Consider the following 14435-nt stretch of genomic DNA (forward strand, 5'->3'; position numbering starts at 1 on the left):
TTCTTCAGAAAAAGGATTTATTAAAAATTTTTTTCAAATAAAATCTCTAAGTAAAAAAATTCGAAAGTAACATGAAATCCAAATATTCTTACAAAATTCTAAGTTTAATAAAAATATTCTTATAAATTTGAGTATATGAATCTAAGTCTTCAGTAGTTTAAGAGTAAAAACCCTTTACTCTTTCATTGTTAGGGTCGAAGAGTGGATTTATATTACACTTAGCTGAAACTAACTCTCCCATCGATTCGATTTGGTAATTTCCTGTTTTTAAAAATTCATTATCGATATATCCACCTGAGGGGTTTTTTACGTAACCGTATCCTATAGTTTTGCCAATATGAAAACCATAACCCCCCCGACGAATCATACCAACAACTTCGTTGTTACGCCAAATCGCTTCTAGACCAATAAGAGGTTTGTATCTGAAACAAGAGTTTAACTTTTAATCAATCATATGCCATACATTAATTGTAATAATAAACTTTTAAGTAAATTAGCTTGAATTAACAAAATTTAAAGTTGGCAGTACATAAAGCATACAATTTTATTATTTGGATTTTTTTCCTTAGTTTGTACAAACAGAAAAGTTCTGAAGTAATTTGTATCTCGTCAATTTAACAAATGAAAACGCACTCATCTATAGTAAAGGAAGCAAGTTTTTTGCGTAAGCCCTCCTTTTTCTGCTTTTCCAGCACTTCCCGTCCTAAGAATGGCACATCTGACTTTAACTTACAAGTAAAAGCCAACCCTGCTTCTAATGGAGTATCATCATCTCTAATGTCGCTATGCCAATGTCGATATCCCTTCTCTATGCTTAAATTATCAATGGCGCGGTAACCTGAAAATATTTAATTATAACAAACAAAAAAATATTTTGAAAATATTTTTTTAAAATTCATATATGAAAACAACTTGTGAGGTTTGGTGAAAAAAATAAAGAAAAAAACTGAAATCACTTACCACTGTTAACTATCCCAAACTCTTTACCAATCTTCATAACTTCGCGATAAACATCAACGCAAGCATGTTTAGGTATATGAAGTTCCCAGCCCATTTCTCCAACAAATGTGAGACGGAATGCTCTCAATTTATGTCCTGCTATTTCAACAACTTTATGCGTCGAGAAAGGAAAAGAGTCATTTGATAGATTTTCACCTGTTAACTTTTGAAGAAGCTTACGGCTGTTAGGTCCTTGTATGCTAAGCATCCCTACTTCTTCTGAAATATCGATAAGTTTTACATTATATTTCTTTTCATTTATGATATCTTGAATGTGACCCCAGGCGTGCTCACCGATTGCTCCACCTATTGCCAAGTAGTAACCGTTTTCTAAAATAAAAAAAAAAACCTCTTAAAAACGAAAATTCAAAAATGTAAAATATAATATTTTACATTTTTCATCTTAGTCTGGAAAGAAAAAACTTTAAAAAATATTACAAGAACAAGCGCAGGGGGAAAAATATACAATTCATATCTAAATTGATAATAAAGTCTGAATTAGCTGAAAACGCCACATAAATAATTTTATTTGATACTCTTTAATTGATAAAAAATTTAGTAGCTATGGTTGTGTTTGAAACCGTTTTTAATCTTTTTTGGGAATGAATGGTAGATGACATTAGAATAACTGCTATTGAATACGCAGCTGCACAAGAAGAATAAGCCAAATCAATTACTATTACGAGTTGAGCTTCTCAACATCAAAAGTTTGTACCTCGAAATTCTGGAAATATGGCAGAAGAGTTGTTGCCTGTGTCAAGTGTACTCACTGTCAAGTCTGCAGCTATTCCACCATTTTTATTTAACATACATGTGTATGTTATAGAACCTAAAAAAATTTAGTATATATAGTAAACTGTTATATTCCTCAATCTTACCTGTTATAACAATGACACACAAGCATACCAACCTACACACATACATATCAACCTATGCCCACTTTTTATATATATATATAAAAAAAAAGGTATTAATCAAGGGATAAAAAAGTTACAAATTTTATATAAATTTAAAGAAGTTCTTTTCCTATGGAATATTGGTGGTATGTTATAGAACCTTAAAAAATTCAGCTTAAATCCAAGTTCTGTTACTATCTTTATTATTTAGATTTAATCTTTAACTTTAAAAAATGAGCAAATTAAAGTTTACCAGTCGGCTTTCTCATGTTATTTGTAAAAATCCAGTCTACAGCAGCAGCAGCATCTGGGCCAGTCAACAAAAACTTAGCAAAGTAAGACATATTGAAAACTGCAACTTTTTCACGACAAGCTTTACATTCTGTGCCAATCTTAACAATATGTTTCAAACAAATCAACTTTTTTGAAACAACAAAAAAAAATTGCAAATAATTTTGTTACAATTTTAAAAAATTAGTTTTCTGTGCATCTCTAGTACATTGTTTTATAATTAATAAAAGTTACAACAAATAAAATAAGTAAACAAATTATATAAAACTCATTGCAAGACTGCACAGTAATATGAAAAATTAACTTAGAAATTAAATTCAAAAATTTCTTTTAACAAAAAAACGTTGTTTGTTTTCTTTTTTTAGGAAGCTCAAAAATATTTTTGATAAACAAAGCAAAAAGAAAAAAATTTAAGAATTTTTCAAATAAAAACTTACAACATCAAAATGTTTGGGGAAATCAAAGGTGTATTCTGCATTTAGCACATCGCTGTATACATAGTTCTTATGCTTTGGGACTTCCTTATATGCACCATACCAGTCATAATTTTTTACCTAGGCATTTTCAGTGAAGCTTTAAAAAAAAAAAATTTGGGGGAAGGTTTTAACAAAAAAATATCTTAGCAATAATAACTATGTACCTCAGGAATCTTGTCTAAACTGAACCATCCAGGTCTTTCCCAGCCATGGCGTTCTTGATAAAAACATCCAGCTTCTTTGAGAACCTACACATTATAAAAACAAGTAAACTATTATATTCCATAATTCTTTCTGTTACAATAATGACATACAAAAATAGCAACCTGTACGCATACATATCAACCCATGCCCACTTTTCACACACAAAAAAGGTATTAACTAAGGACAAAAAAAGTTTCAAAATTACAAATTTTATGGGAATTTGAAGAAATTTTAAGATTCCTACAGAATTCCAAAAGTCTACTGATCTCAATATAGTAACACTAATAAACAAAGCTAAAGATGTGTTTACACCTGTCTTACTTAAAAAGACTAGGTAAATTGCTGACATAGTAAAAACCATTTTGAATATTAATTTAAATTTCAGCTACTTAAACTTTGTTGTCATACTTGTAAATTGACTTTTTTAGTGGACTTATAAAAACAGATCACAACTTACATAAAAACAAAAAAAAATCTTAGACACATGCTAAAAGTATAAACAAACCCATCAATTCTCTTTTCAATCAAATTTCTATTGTTCAAAAAATAATTTTTTTAAATATGTTAAAATGTTTGTATAAAAATATTTTTCTTGGTATTTAGGAAACATTTTTTTAAAGAAAAATTGTTTACTTGACTTGATTGTACAATTTCTAACAATTTTCTAATAACTTGACTTGATTGTACAATTTCTAACAATTTTCTAATAATTTGACTTGATTGTACAATTTCTAACAATTTTCTAATAACTTGACTTGATTGTACAATTTCTAACAATTTTCTAATAATTTGACTTGATTGTACAATTTCTAACAATTTTCTAATAACTTGACTTGATTGTACAATTTCTAACAATTTTCTAATAATTTGACTTGATTGTACAATTTCTAACAATTTTCTAATAATTTGACTTGATTGTACAATTTCTAACAATTTTCTAATAACTTGACTTGATTGTACAATTTCTAACAATTTTCTAATAACTTGACTTGATTGTACAATTTCTAACAATTTTCTAATAATTTGACTTGATTGTACAATTTCTAACAATTTTCTAATAACTTGACTTGATTGTACAATTTCTAACAATTTTCTAATAACTTGACTTGATTGTACAATTTCTAACAATTTTCTAATAACTTGACTTGATTGTACAATTTCTAACAATTTTCTAATAATTTGACTTGATTGTACAATTTCTAACAATTTTCTAATAACTTGACTTGATTGTACAATTTCTAACAATTTTCTAATAACTTGACTTGATTGTACAATTTCTAACAATTTTCTAATAATTTGACTTGATTGTACAATTTCTAACAATTTTCTAATAATTTGACTTGATTGTACAATTTCTAACAATTTTCTAATAATTTGACTTGATTGTACAATTTCTAACAATTTTCTAATAATTTGACTTGATTGTACAATTTCTAACAATTTTCTAATAACTTGACTTGATTGTACAATTTCTAACAATTTTCTAATAACTTGACTTGATTGTACAATTTCTAACAATTTTCTAATAATTTGACTTGATTGTACAATTTCTAACAATTTTCTAATAACTTGACTTGATTGTACAATTTCTAACAATTTTCTAATAACTTGACTTGATTGTACAATTTCTAACAATTTTCTAATAACTTGACTTGATTGTACAATTTCTAACAATTTTCTAATAATTTGACTTGATTGTACAATTTCTAACAATTTTCTAATAACTTGACTTGATTGTACAATTTCTAACAATTTTCTAATAATTTGACTTGATTGTACAATTTCTAACAATTTTCTAATAACTTGACTTGATTGTACAATTTCTAACAATTTTCTAATAATTTGACTTGATTGTACAATTTCTAACAATTTTCTAATAACTTGACTTGATTGTACAATTTCTAACAATTTTCTAATAACTTGACTTGATTGTACAATTTCTAACAATTTTCTAATAATTTGACTTGATTGTACAATTTCTAACAATTTTCTAATAACTTGACTTGATTGTACAATTTCTAACAATTTTCTAATAACTTGACTTGATTGTACAATTTCTAACAATTTTCTAATAACTTGACTTGATTGTACAATTTCTAACAATTTTCTAATAACTTGACTTGATTGTACAATTTCTAACAATTTTCTAATAACTTGACTTGATTGTACAATTTCTAACAATTTTCTAATAACTTGACTTGATTGTACAATTTCTAACAATTTTCTAATAACTTGACTTGATTGTACAATTTCTAACAATTTTCTAATAATTTGACTTGATTGTACAATTTCTAACAATTTTCTAATAATTTGACTTGATTGTACAATTTCTAACAATTTTCTAATAATTTGACTTGATTGTACAATTTCTAACAATTTTCTAATAATTTGACTTGATTGTACAATTTCTAACAATTTTCTAATAATTTGACTTGATTGTACAATTTCTAACAACTTTCTAATAATTTGACTGATTGTACAATTTCTAACAATTTTCTAATAATTTCTACAATAATAGCCACTTTAAAATTGTAATAATGAATGAATTTTTGTTATAGACACATACACTTTTTTAAAGTGAACAGGTTTTCAGCAGATTCTGGTTAATGTAAATATTTCCAATAATAGAGTATTTTTTACAAAATACATTTATATGCCATTAGTTACAAAAAATTTTTGAAATTTCTAAATTTGTTTAACAAACAAACCTGATGAAAAGGATCAAGTCTCATATTTCTTGAAGCCAAGGGTTCATCATTTGGAAATTGCATGGAATAATTCTTTGCATATGCCTCATGACTTTTTTCGCGATTCCATTTTTCATTTGTAATTAATGAATGATGAAATCGTCTAAAAAAAATATACTAATTGAATACAATAGAAAATTGGTGCTGAATTGTTTATTTCATTCTCTTTTCAGGATCTTTTATTCATAGTACAAACATTTATAAAAACTTCAAATAAGATGAGCCATTATGATGATGAGATACTAAAATATCTCAGAGATACTAACAATCTTCATTTTATCAAATGTCAATTTAAGTTCTTTTCATTTAAAAGTTTTAGAATTTTTCCAGATTCTTGGCCATTATTACTATTAATAAATTGCCTGATATCATAGCTCCACATATCTAAATCAGGATGACCATGTATTATCCACTTAGCAAGTTCATTAGCACATCCTCCTGATAACATAATTCCTGCAGAATTGAATCCACAGTTATGATAATAACCTTTCACATTAATATCAGGGCCAATTAGAGGTTTGTGATCAGCAGTAAATGACTCTAAAATAAATAACTTATTAACTAGTAAAGAAGAAGGCCTCATTATATTTATAATATTTTGTTAACTTTAAGAAAATTAAAAAAATATTCACAGGTATTGAAAGTGAGAGTTCTGAAGTCCAGTATCAAGTTCAGTGTCTTGTCACAGTCAAACATCTTTTTATAATAGTAAAAGTTCTTGTGATATAACAGCAAAGTAACTGTAAGAATCAATCAATTAGCTATTTCTACCTGGACCACACACTGTGGATTTAATACCAGTTTTTTCAATTATTGGAACACGGTTGATAGCTCCATTTATGTTGGAGCTGAACACATCCCAATCCAAATCATAAAGTGAAAATGCAAAATTGTTTGGAAGCTAGAAAATAAATGCAAAATAAATAGTGAAAAAAAAAGTGTTAGGAATAAATAGTTTTTGTCAACATAAAAAGTGTTTGTTGGATACGAAAATCTTACCAATTTTAAAAGCTACCAATATTTAACAGTGAAAATAAGGATTATGGCAAAAACAGTGATAGATAGATACAGAAATATATATCTTAAATAAATATAAGTAAACTTCAGTTCTTTTTAGTGGTTCAAAAATATTTACAACCAGGAGATTTTCCCTTCATAAAAATTTCTCCAAATTTCCTGCCTACTTTCTTTTCTATTCATTTCTTATATATTCTTTTAAATAATGTATTTAAAAAGAAAACTAGAAATTTCTTCAGGTGTACTAGACTTATTCCGAAAAAAACTTTTTATTTAACAGTTGCTAGTTGTGTTTCTTTGAACTGAAAATTGGATGTTGAAACCAAGTACTAAGTAAGTGTTATGTTAGAAATCATATTTATTTGAACTTTGAAAACAGCATTGAGCAACTTCTAAACAACAAACCTAATTTTTTTTAATTTTCCTTTTTTAGTTTTTTCCTTTTTAACTTTTTTCTTATAAGTTTCCTGAAAATTAAACAACAAAAATAACTTATTTTCAATAATTTCAAAATAATTACTTTCATTCATCTTTTTTTTCTTTATTCTCCATAAGCTTGTTAAACATTACTTCATACTTTTAGCATATACCAAAATCATCATCATCATCATCATCATCATCATCATCATCATCATCATCATCATCATCATCATCATCATCATCATCATCATCATCATCATCATCATCATCATCATCATCATCATCATCATCATCATCATCATCATCATCATCATCATCATCATCATCATCATCATCATCATCATCATCATCATCATCGCCGTCACCATCATCATTATCAGTATTTTTTTGCAAATTCTTTTTGAAATAAACTTTAAAAGCTGTAGGTAAAAATAAATTTCTTTGAGCAAATTACTGTCTTCCTGCAAGTTTAAAATCTGTAGAAAAATACAATTTTATTCACTGAACGGTTAAAAATTATGTTCATAAAATTTGTTCTTGCGTTTATTACATTAACAATGATGATGATGATGATGCTGATGATTCAAAATGCTTAAAAAAATATATTCTTGATATTCTATAATTTTAAAAATTGTTTTAAGCAGAAAAATTAGCTTCTCGCAAAAGAAAGCGATCAAAGCAAATATAGTTGATATATTTTAAAGTAGAGGTTTTTCTAAATCTAATGATTGTTATTATTATTATTTTTTTTGTAATTTCAAAGTAAAAATCAATAATCAACAAAGTCACTCTAAACTATTTTCTTATGGTTAGATATATATATATATATAAGAAAAAAAAAACAATTCTTTTTAAAATAACTAACTTTTGAAGCATTTTGTTTATTAAAAGCCTCAAAAAAATAAAAAGCTTCAAAAATTATTTAAAAAAAAAAAAGTTCTTAGAAATCAATAGTTAACTTCAACTGAAATGCTCAACATGAAAACTCACATCATCAACAAACATTGGGTTTTGTTCATAACCTCCTATAGAAAGTGCATCACCCTGGAGTCTTAGATAAACTGATGCATCATGATCACGTACATTAGGCATTCGCTCAATTCCTTCAATGCGCTGTGAAATGACATAAGCATGTCTCAAAGCAACTAATGGTACTGGAACACCACACAAAGCTCCAATACGTGGAGCCCATGCACCAGCGCAATTTATTACACAGTTTGTTTTTATTACACCACGACTAGTATGCACCTCAGTTATTCTTTTCTTCCCAAACAAATCAATTTCAGTAACAATGTTTGTTACCAAACAATTTTCAATTATCTGGAGTAAAATTTTGAAATATAATTTAAAAATCTCACAGCTAGAAAAGACATACATAATTATCATTAAAAAAATACATAAATATCATTTTTATAAAAACTCTAGATTTTTTAAAAAAAGCTACTTTAGCTCCTCGTAAAGTTGCAGCTCTAGATAGCGCTGATGCCCATCCAGCAGGGTCTATTGTGCCATCTCCAGGACTATACAAAGTTCCATAAATATCATTCACATTCATTAGAGGGTACAAATCTTTTGTTTCAGAAGGAGACAAAGTGTAAGATTCCACTCCATATACTTTTCCAAGCTTGTTAAAGAAATTTAACATAAAAGAACTTTGAACAACAAAATTTAAAAAATATGTTAAAAATTATCATCATTGTAAAAAAATAGCATACCGTCATTAAGCGCTTGTATTCATTTAAACGTTCTTTATTATTAGCAATAAACAAGCCACCATTTTCATTAAATACAGAACTCTGACCAGTCTCCTTCTCTAAAACATCACGAGCAATTGACCTTGTATGGGCAAGCAGTTCAACCTCAATGTCTGAAGGTCTTAATCTCCATAAGAGCCCAGCACTATGCCAAGTTGTTCCTGCACTTAACTGGTCTTTTTCTATAAGAACAACATTCTTCATACCATGCTTTGTCAAGTGATATGCAGTTGAACAGCCTATAGATCCACCACCAATAACAACAGCATCAGCATAATCAGAAAGAGAAATAGACTAGAATAATAAGATGATAAAATAAAAATAGATTAAAATATTAATTGACAGTTTAGCCCTTAAAATTGATTAAACCTACCATCTTTTGAAATTTATTAGGAAAATACAAAATAATATTCAACCATCTGAAATGAAAATGTTTTAAAATAAGCCACAAGCTGTATAGCTATTAGTAGATATTTCCAACATTTCTACTGAAGGTCACCAAATCTTATCTTGAAAATATCTCATTACATGCAAAACAAAAATAACTATAAGTGATATATGAAACAGATTCTTAGGGAGAATAAAACCAATAAAAATAATGTAAAAGTATTTAGAAGTAAAAAAAATAACTCTTAAAATGTTAAAAAATTTTTGTAATGGTAAAAATACAGTTACAAAAATTTTAGACATTTTTAAGCATGTTTTTTAAAAAAAGTCAAACCGGGAAATATTATTTAAGTATTTTTTACAATAAAATGAAGTTTGACATCAAATTGGATTACAAATTTTTAAGTAAATTTAAGTCCCATTAATGTCATGTTTACTATGTTTGCTTTATTGCATTAACAGTTAATCAACGAGGATTCATATCAAATATATTGAGCTTGTAAACACTATTATACATAGGTTGCTTTATAAAACTTCGTTAGAGGTATGATTAAGAAAAAAATATTTGCTTGGTCAAATACTTTGTTTATTCAGGGAGTGTGATACCAGCATAACTATTTGGAGAAATATCAAAATGAAAAAGCACAAAAAAAGTGGAAACATCCAGCAATTCCTCTATTCTTTTGACAAAAATCTTTCAGACAGAGTTTGTGAAGCTTCCCTTATCATCATAAGCAGTTCTCAATATTGTTGCTAGAAAAAAACATCTACAAGTATCTGAAACAGATATGTAATCCATTCATACTTTAGAGTTATTGTTTATTTCATTTGACTTGAATTTGAACTTGAATCTTATACATGAATTACTTACCTGAGATGAGTTTATATGGTTGTCATACAAAACAATACATACAATGGTTGCCATAACAAAGTAAGTCATTAGATATTGATAAGGTTATTGAAACTACACAAAATGGCTTCATGTGTTATTCATTACAGCACATAAATCAGATAAATTTCTTTCAAATTCATCTGGAAAAGAGTGAATAGCAGAAGCATGTTACTGGCTCATTCCATGTAAGATTGCTAATTTCTTTATTACAAACATTTTATCTTTAAAGTAGCTAGCTTATAAGCAAATGTAGCAAAAGTAACAATACTTTGAATAAATATTTTGTGCGCAATACTTTCTAAACAATCAATCAAAATGGTTTGAAGTCAGAGTTTTTTTTGCTTATTTACAGCTCATTTAATGTAATTTAATATTAGATTATTCTATATAAGTAGCAATATCATTTTTGGAAAGTCATTAAAAGATTTTTACAAAATCTAGATTTATTTTAGAAAGAAACAACATAAAATTCCAGACAAAGCTACTTGCTTAACTTTGAAATAGCAAAGCAACTGCTATAAAAAAAGTCAATTCTACAATAGCTACATAAGAACAAAATAGTTACTAGCACTACTATATAGAAAGAGCTTAGTGAGTTAGATAATTAAAAATGTAAATGAATGAGTCAAGAAGGTGCTCTAAGATAAACAACGATAAAAAGTTTTTTAATTGAATAGGTAAAACGGTATCTACTGAAAGCATATCCACTCACACTTCACTAGATCCTATAATCTAACACAGATTCTGTTTTTGGTAGGCTTCAGTTTAAAAATAATAAGTTCAATTTAATTGTAAAGATAATTAACTCAATACAAATCTATTCATAGTTGTAAATGGCCTTTAAAAACAATTACAATATAGTTTATATTGAAAAAATCAAAGCAAATTAAAAAAGTGATTCATGTTTGTAAACTCTGCTTTTTTTAAATTCCTCACTTTTTTATTACTTTTTTTATACTGCTGGTCTAAAAAATCATTTTAGAAAGGCTTTTCTTAATATGTTTTCTGTCAATGTATGTCTGTGTGTATGTAAGTGTATATCAAATTGCAGCACACAATAAGAGTTACTTATCATCAAATCATTCTTCAAGAAAGTTTCTTTCAAAAGATTGGAATTAAATTGAAGAAATCTGCTCCTGAGTTTAAGTTCTGTGTTTTTATTTTATCACTGTGTTCTACTAACATCTATTGAATGATTTTTATCATTGTGTTCTATTAACAACTACTGAATGAATTTTTTAAAAAAGGATTGTTTTGTAATAAAAAGGATTGCAGAGCAATACAGTATATGTTAAGATTATATACATATGTATACCATTCCATCATCTGTAGATTTGTTGATGTCTGATTTACTTGTATAAAAGTGACTGGAAACTCTTGGAAGGAAACTTGAATGAAAAGCAAACTTTTTGAGACTTTTACCAGTAAGAGATAACATTTTTAATGTAACTGAAAAAATAACAAAGTATATGTTCATTTGTACTACATACTTAGAATCAGACTTGGGTCAATTAACTTAAGGTCAATTACAAATACAATTGCAATTACTGGAAGAATCTTCAATTAAAATTACAACTATAATCAATTACTTGAAACCCAATTACAAACAAAAGATAATTATAATTACTTTTCTTTACATTTATCGCATTTTCAAACAAATAAAGACTACAACATTACAAATGTAACACCACATAAAAATGTCCTGTCTAACTTAAATTGATATAAGTGCATACAGTACTTTTAAATAGAAAGCATCTAGTGTTTTTCCTTATTTATCATTTCTTAGTTCACACACTGCACAAATCAAATCATATATTTCATATTTTATTTGGAAAGAGTGGAAATGCTTGCACAAAATATAGAAATATCTGCACAAGATAACATTAACCTGTTAAAACTTAAGAGTCAACTCAAAGTTAACAAATGTGCTTGTTACATTTGATGAACACAAGAGTTTCAAACCTCCCTGGACTCAGTCATGTTCTTTTCTTTAAGATGAAGATTCGCTCCACTGATGCAGATGAAGCAGGAATCAACAGCACAATGTTTGTAATCTGAGCCAAGTTCTCTTATTTAGATGTCTGTGACCTCCACCACACCAAAGGGTAACTGTCATAATCTAGGGGTTGCAACTTACAATAATCCATGAGTTCAGTGTGCAATTTGAGCACATCATCATGTCCATCTGGGTTGGCTGAGGAGGATGGTGTATGAAACTGAACAATCTTGGCTTCTTGGGTGGTAGTTATTTGGATGTTTGTTCAATTTGTTGCAGGTGATCAACTGTTCGTCATTGTTAATACTGCATATGACTCAGCAACAGCATTTGCTGAATAGCTTGTTGCTACACACTTCTGTGTTTCCAATACTACAATACTCCTAATCCGTTCAATTTCTTCTGGCTGGGACAATTGAAGTTTAAATCATGAATAAATTACAGCACCAGTTATATACATCTGATAAGGCTTGCACTTTGACAGTGGTCTGTTGATAGCGGGCAGCAGTTCATTAACCAAAGGTTTAAAGTACTGAGACTGAGATTGAAAATGAGTCAGCATGTGCTTTAGGTCATGGATGCTGGGTAAAACACTTGAAACTGACTCCACCCTTACCTTGGACACAGTTGGTAGCCTCTTCAAAAGGCTCCATTATTTTAACAAACTCTGTCAGTGAAGTGGGTTCTATTGCAGTTAACATTTTGCTTGATGATGAGCCTGACAATATCCTTATGGCTTCTTTCAGTTTTCCCTCAGGAATGTTAAGAGCTAATCTCACAATTATCAATTGAGAATTCCAGTGAGTCACATTTACAGATCTAAAATTGTGGTCATCTGCATGCAAGATCTTGACTGCTGTAGTTGATTTCCTCAATGCATTTACCACAGAAACCACCTTGCCAATAGCATTTCCAATTTGTCTACAATTATTAAGTCCATCTTTTATAATAAGTTGCACTGTATGAGAAAAACATGCTAGTCTCTCTGGAATGCAGTTTAACAACTGGTCAAGTGCCTCCAGATTGATACCTATTGGATTAAGTGAGCCATCATCACATTCATCATCATTCGAATCATTCAATGCAGTGTTATCTTCAGCCTCATCAACCATGAACTGTGGTAGAGTAACTTCAAATGCTATAGCCATATTTGATGCACTGTCACTGACAATTTTAGAAACTTTCATGCACAACTTAAATGAATTAATTACTTCATCATAGTGTTACAATGTTTTCAGAAGTATGTTGGTCAATAAATTCCTTACATGCTAATAATCCACTTTTAAGATGCCATTCATCAATATAGTGAACTGTGATTCCTAAGGAAGAGTGCATACTACAGTTGGTCCAAATATCTACAGTTGCACTAGCCAGTGATATTTTCATTAACGTGAAGTAAAATTAGAAGTAAAAATAATTGATTTCGTTAATGTGAATAAAAATTTAAAATTAGGATATATCTGAAGAACGAAAACTGAAATAGAATTGAATATAAGCATCAAAAAACGAAAATAGGAATAGAATTAGGAATTATTACCGAACGAAAATTATTGAATATTAAAAGAAATTTCGATACACTAATTAGTTTTTTTTGACAATTAATTTACAAATTTTGCATACTTGCTTTAAAATTGGCGCACATGTTTGACCATAACGATGATATTTGGAATGATTATAGAATGTATCAATGGACCAAAAAACGTGCTTGTCATTACGTTAAGTATAAATTCAATGCGTTCAATCTTTTGTTGTGAAATAAAATAAACATCTAAAGATTCTTAAGAGTTGCAAATTAATAACAGAATAATGAGTTTATCAAGGTTGTTGGCTGGTAGGAAGCGTGACAGTCTTGTATGGAAATTCTTCGTTTACGATGAAAAAAATGACAAATCCACGTGTCTAGTACAGGACATAATTAATGAGAGTGTATGTGGCGCATCTCTTGCTGGAAAAAATTCCAGTAACTTGGTGGCGCACATTCAGAGAATACATAAAGACACACACAAATGTTACGCGGATGAATAGAAAAAACGAAATGCAGAAAAAATATTTTTGAAACGTAAAATTGATGACAGCAATTCTATATCTTCCCGAAATAGTGGAAAGACAAAAACTCAGACAATAAGAGAGTGCTTTGAACACCGAATCACCGCGTGGCCAACGGAATCAAATGAATATCAATTGCGTCAGGATAGCGTGATTGAAATGATTGTTAATACCAGCTATCCAATGGTATTGCTAGATCAGCCGTCGTTTTGAAAGATGATAAAAACTTTTGACCCAAAATTTAAATTGCCAGGTTATAATTAACACAACTAAATTTTTAAATTATTGTTTTTAATTCATTCAATGCTAA

At 28.4% G+C, this 14435-nt stretch overlaps 2 protein-coding genes and 1 pseudogene across 6 annotated transcripts in view; 2 read left to right on the top strand and 1 right to left on the bottom strand.

Moving 5' to 3' along the window:
• Positions 1-11631, bottom strand: LOC145181384 (sarcosine dehydrogenase, mitochondrial-like). Of its 2 annotated transcripts, XM_090099705.1 has the most exons (14): positions 11399-11631; positions 8766-9098; positions 8495-8674; positions 8041-8370; positions 6385-6514; positions 5976-6153; positions 5575-5716; positions 2827-2910; positions 2624-2740; positions 2149-2287; positions 1715-1828; positions 961-1329; positions 634-838; positions 1-422 (listed from the first exon to the last, which is right to left on the bottom strand). In XM_090099705.1, exons 1-14 carry the CDS (start codon positions 11558-11560, stop codon positions 158-160), a joined length of 2748 nt encoding a protein of 915 aa, XP_089955831.1. In that variant the 5' UTR covers positions 11561-11631; the 3' UTR covers positions 1-157. The 2 variants fall into 2 exon arrangements, 1 of the variants encoding a protein (XP_089955831.1); XR_016456204.1 differs by lacking the exons at positions 1-422; positions 634-838; positions 961-1329; positions 1715-1828 and having other exon boundaries at positions 2151-2287; positions 2624-2738; positions 2824-2910.
• Positions 10222-14435, top strand: part of LOC145181690 (serine protease 27-like) — a 19575-nt gene continuing 15361 nt past the window's right edge. For 2 of the 3 annotated variants that reach the window (XM_090099720.1, XM_090099725.1), the window contains exon 1: positions 10222-10268. The gene's annotated coding sequence lies outside the window, so the exon portion shown is untranslated. The remainder of the gene's footprint in view (positions 10269-14435) is intronic. The other variant, XM_090099721.1, reaches the window with a different exon arrangement.
• The window catches only part of LOC149883122 (uncharacterized), a 2488-nt pseudogene continuing 1938 nt past the window's right edge, over positions 13886-14435 (top strand). The window contains exons 1-2 of the transcript XR_016456582.1: positions 13886-14005; positions 14105-14378. The product of XR_016456582.1 is annotated as an uncharacterized LOC149883122 (transcript). The remainder of the gene's footprint in view (positions 14006-14104; positions 14379-14435) is intronic.

The sequence above is a fragment of the Hydra viridissima genome, unplaced genomic scaffold (genome assembly GCF_058129835.1).
Source record: "Hydra viridissima isolate aposymbiotic clone 2 unplaced genomic scaffold, HvirCarnegie_v1 scaffold_10, whole genome shotgun sequence".
Classification (NCBI taxonomy): domain Eukaryota; kingdom Metazoa; phylum Cnidaria; class Hydrozoa; order Anthoathecata; family Hydridae; genus Hydra; species Hydra viridissima.

Coding starts and splice junctions, on each gene's coding strand:
- LOC145181384 (XM_090099705.1), bottom strand. CDS start 11,560: ATGAACATATACTTTGTTATTTTTTCAGTTACATTAAAAATGTTATCT. Junction 6,154..6,384: donor ATCCACAGTGTGTGGTCCAG/GTAGAAATAGCT, acceptor TATTTATTTTAG/AGTCATTTACTGCTGATCAC. Junction 2,288..2,623: donor TCCCCAAACATTTTGATGTT/GTAAGTTTTTAT, acceptor CATATTGTTAAG/ATTGGCACAGAATGTAAAGC.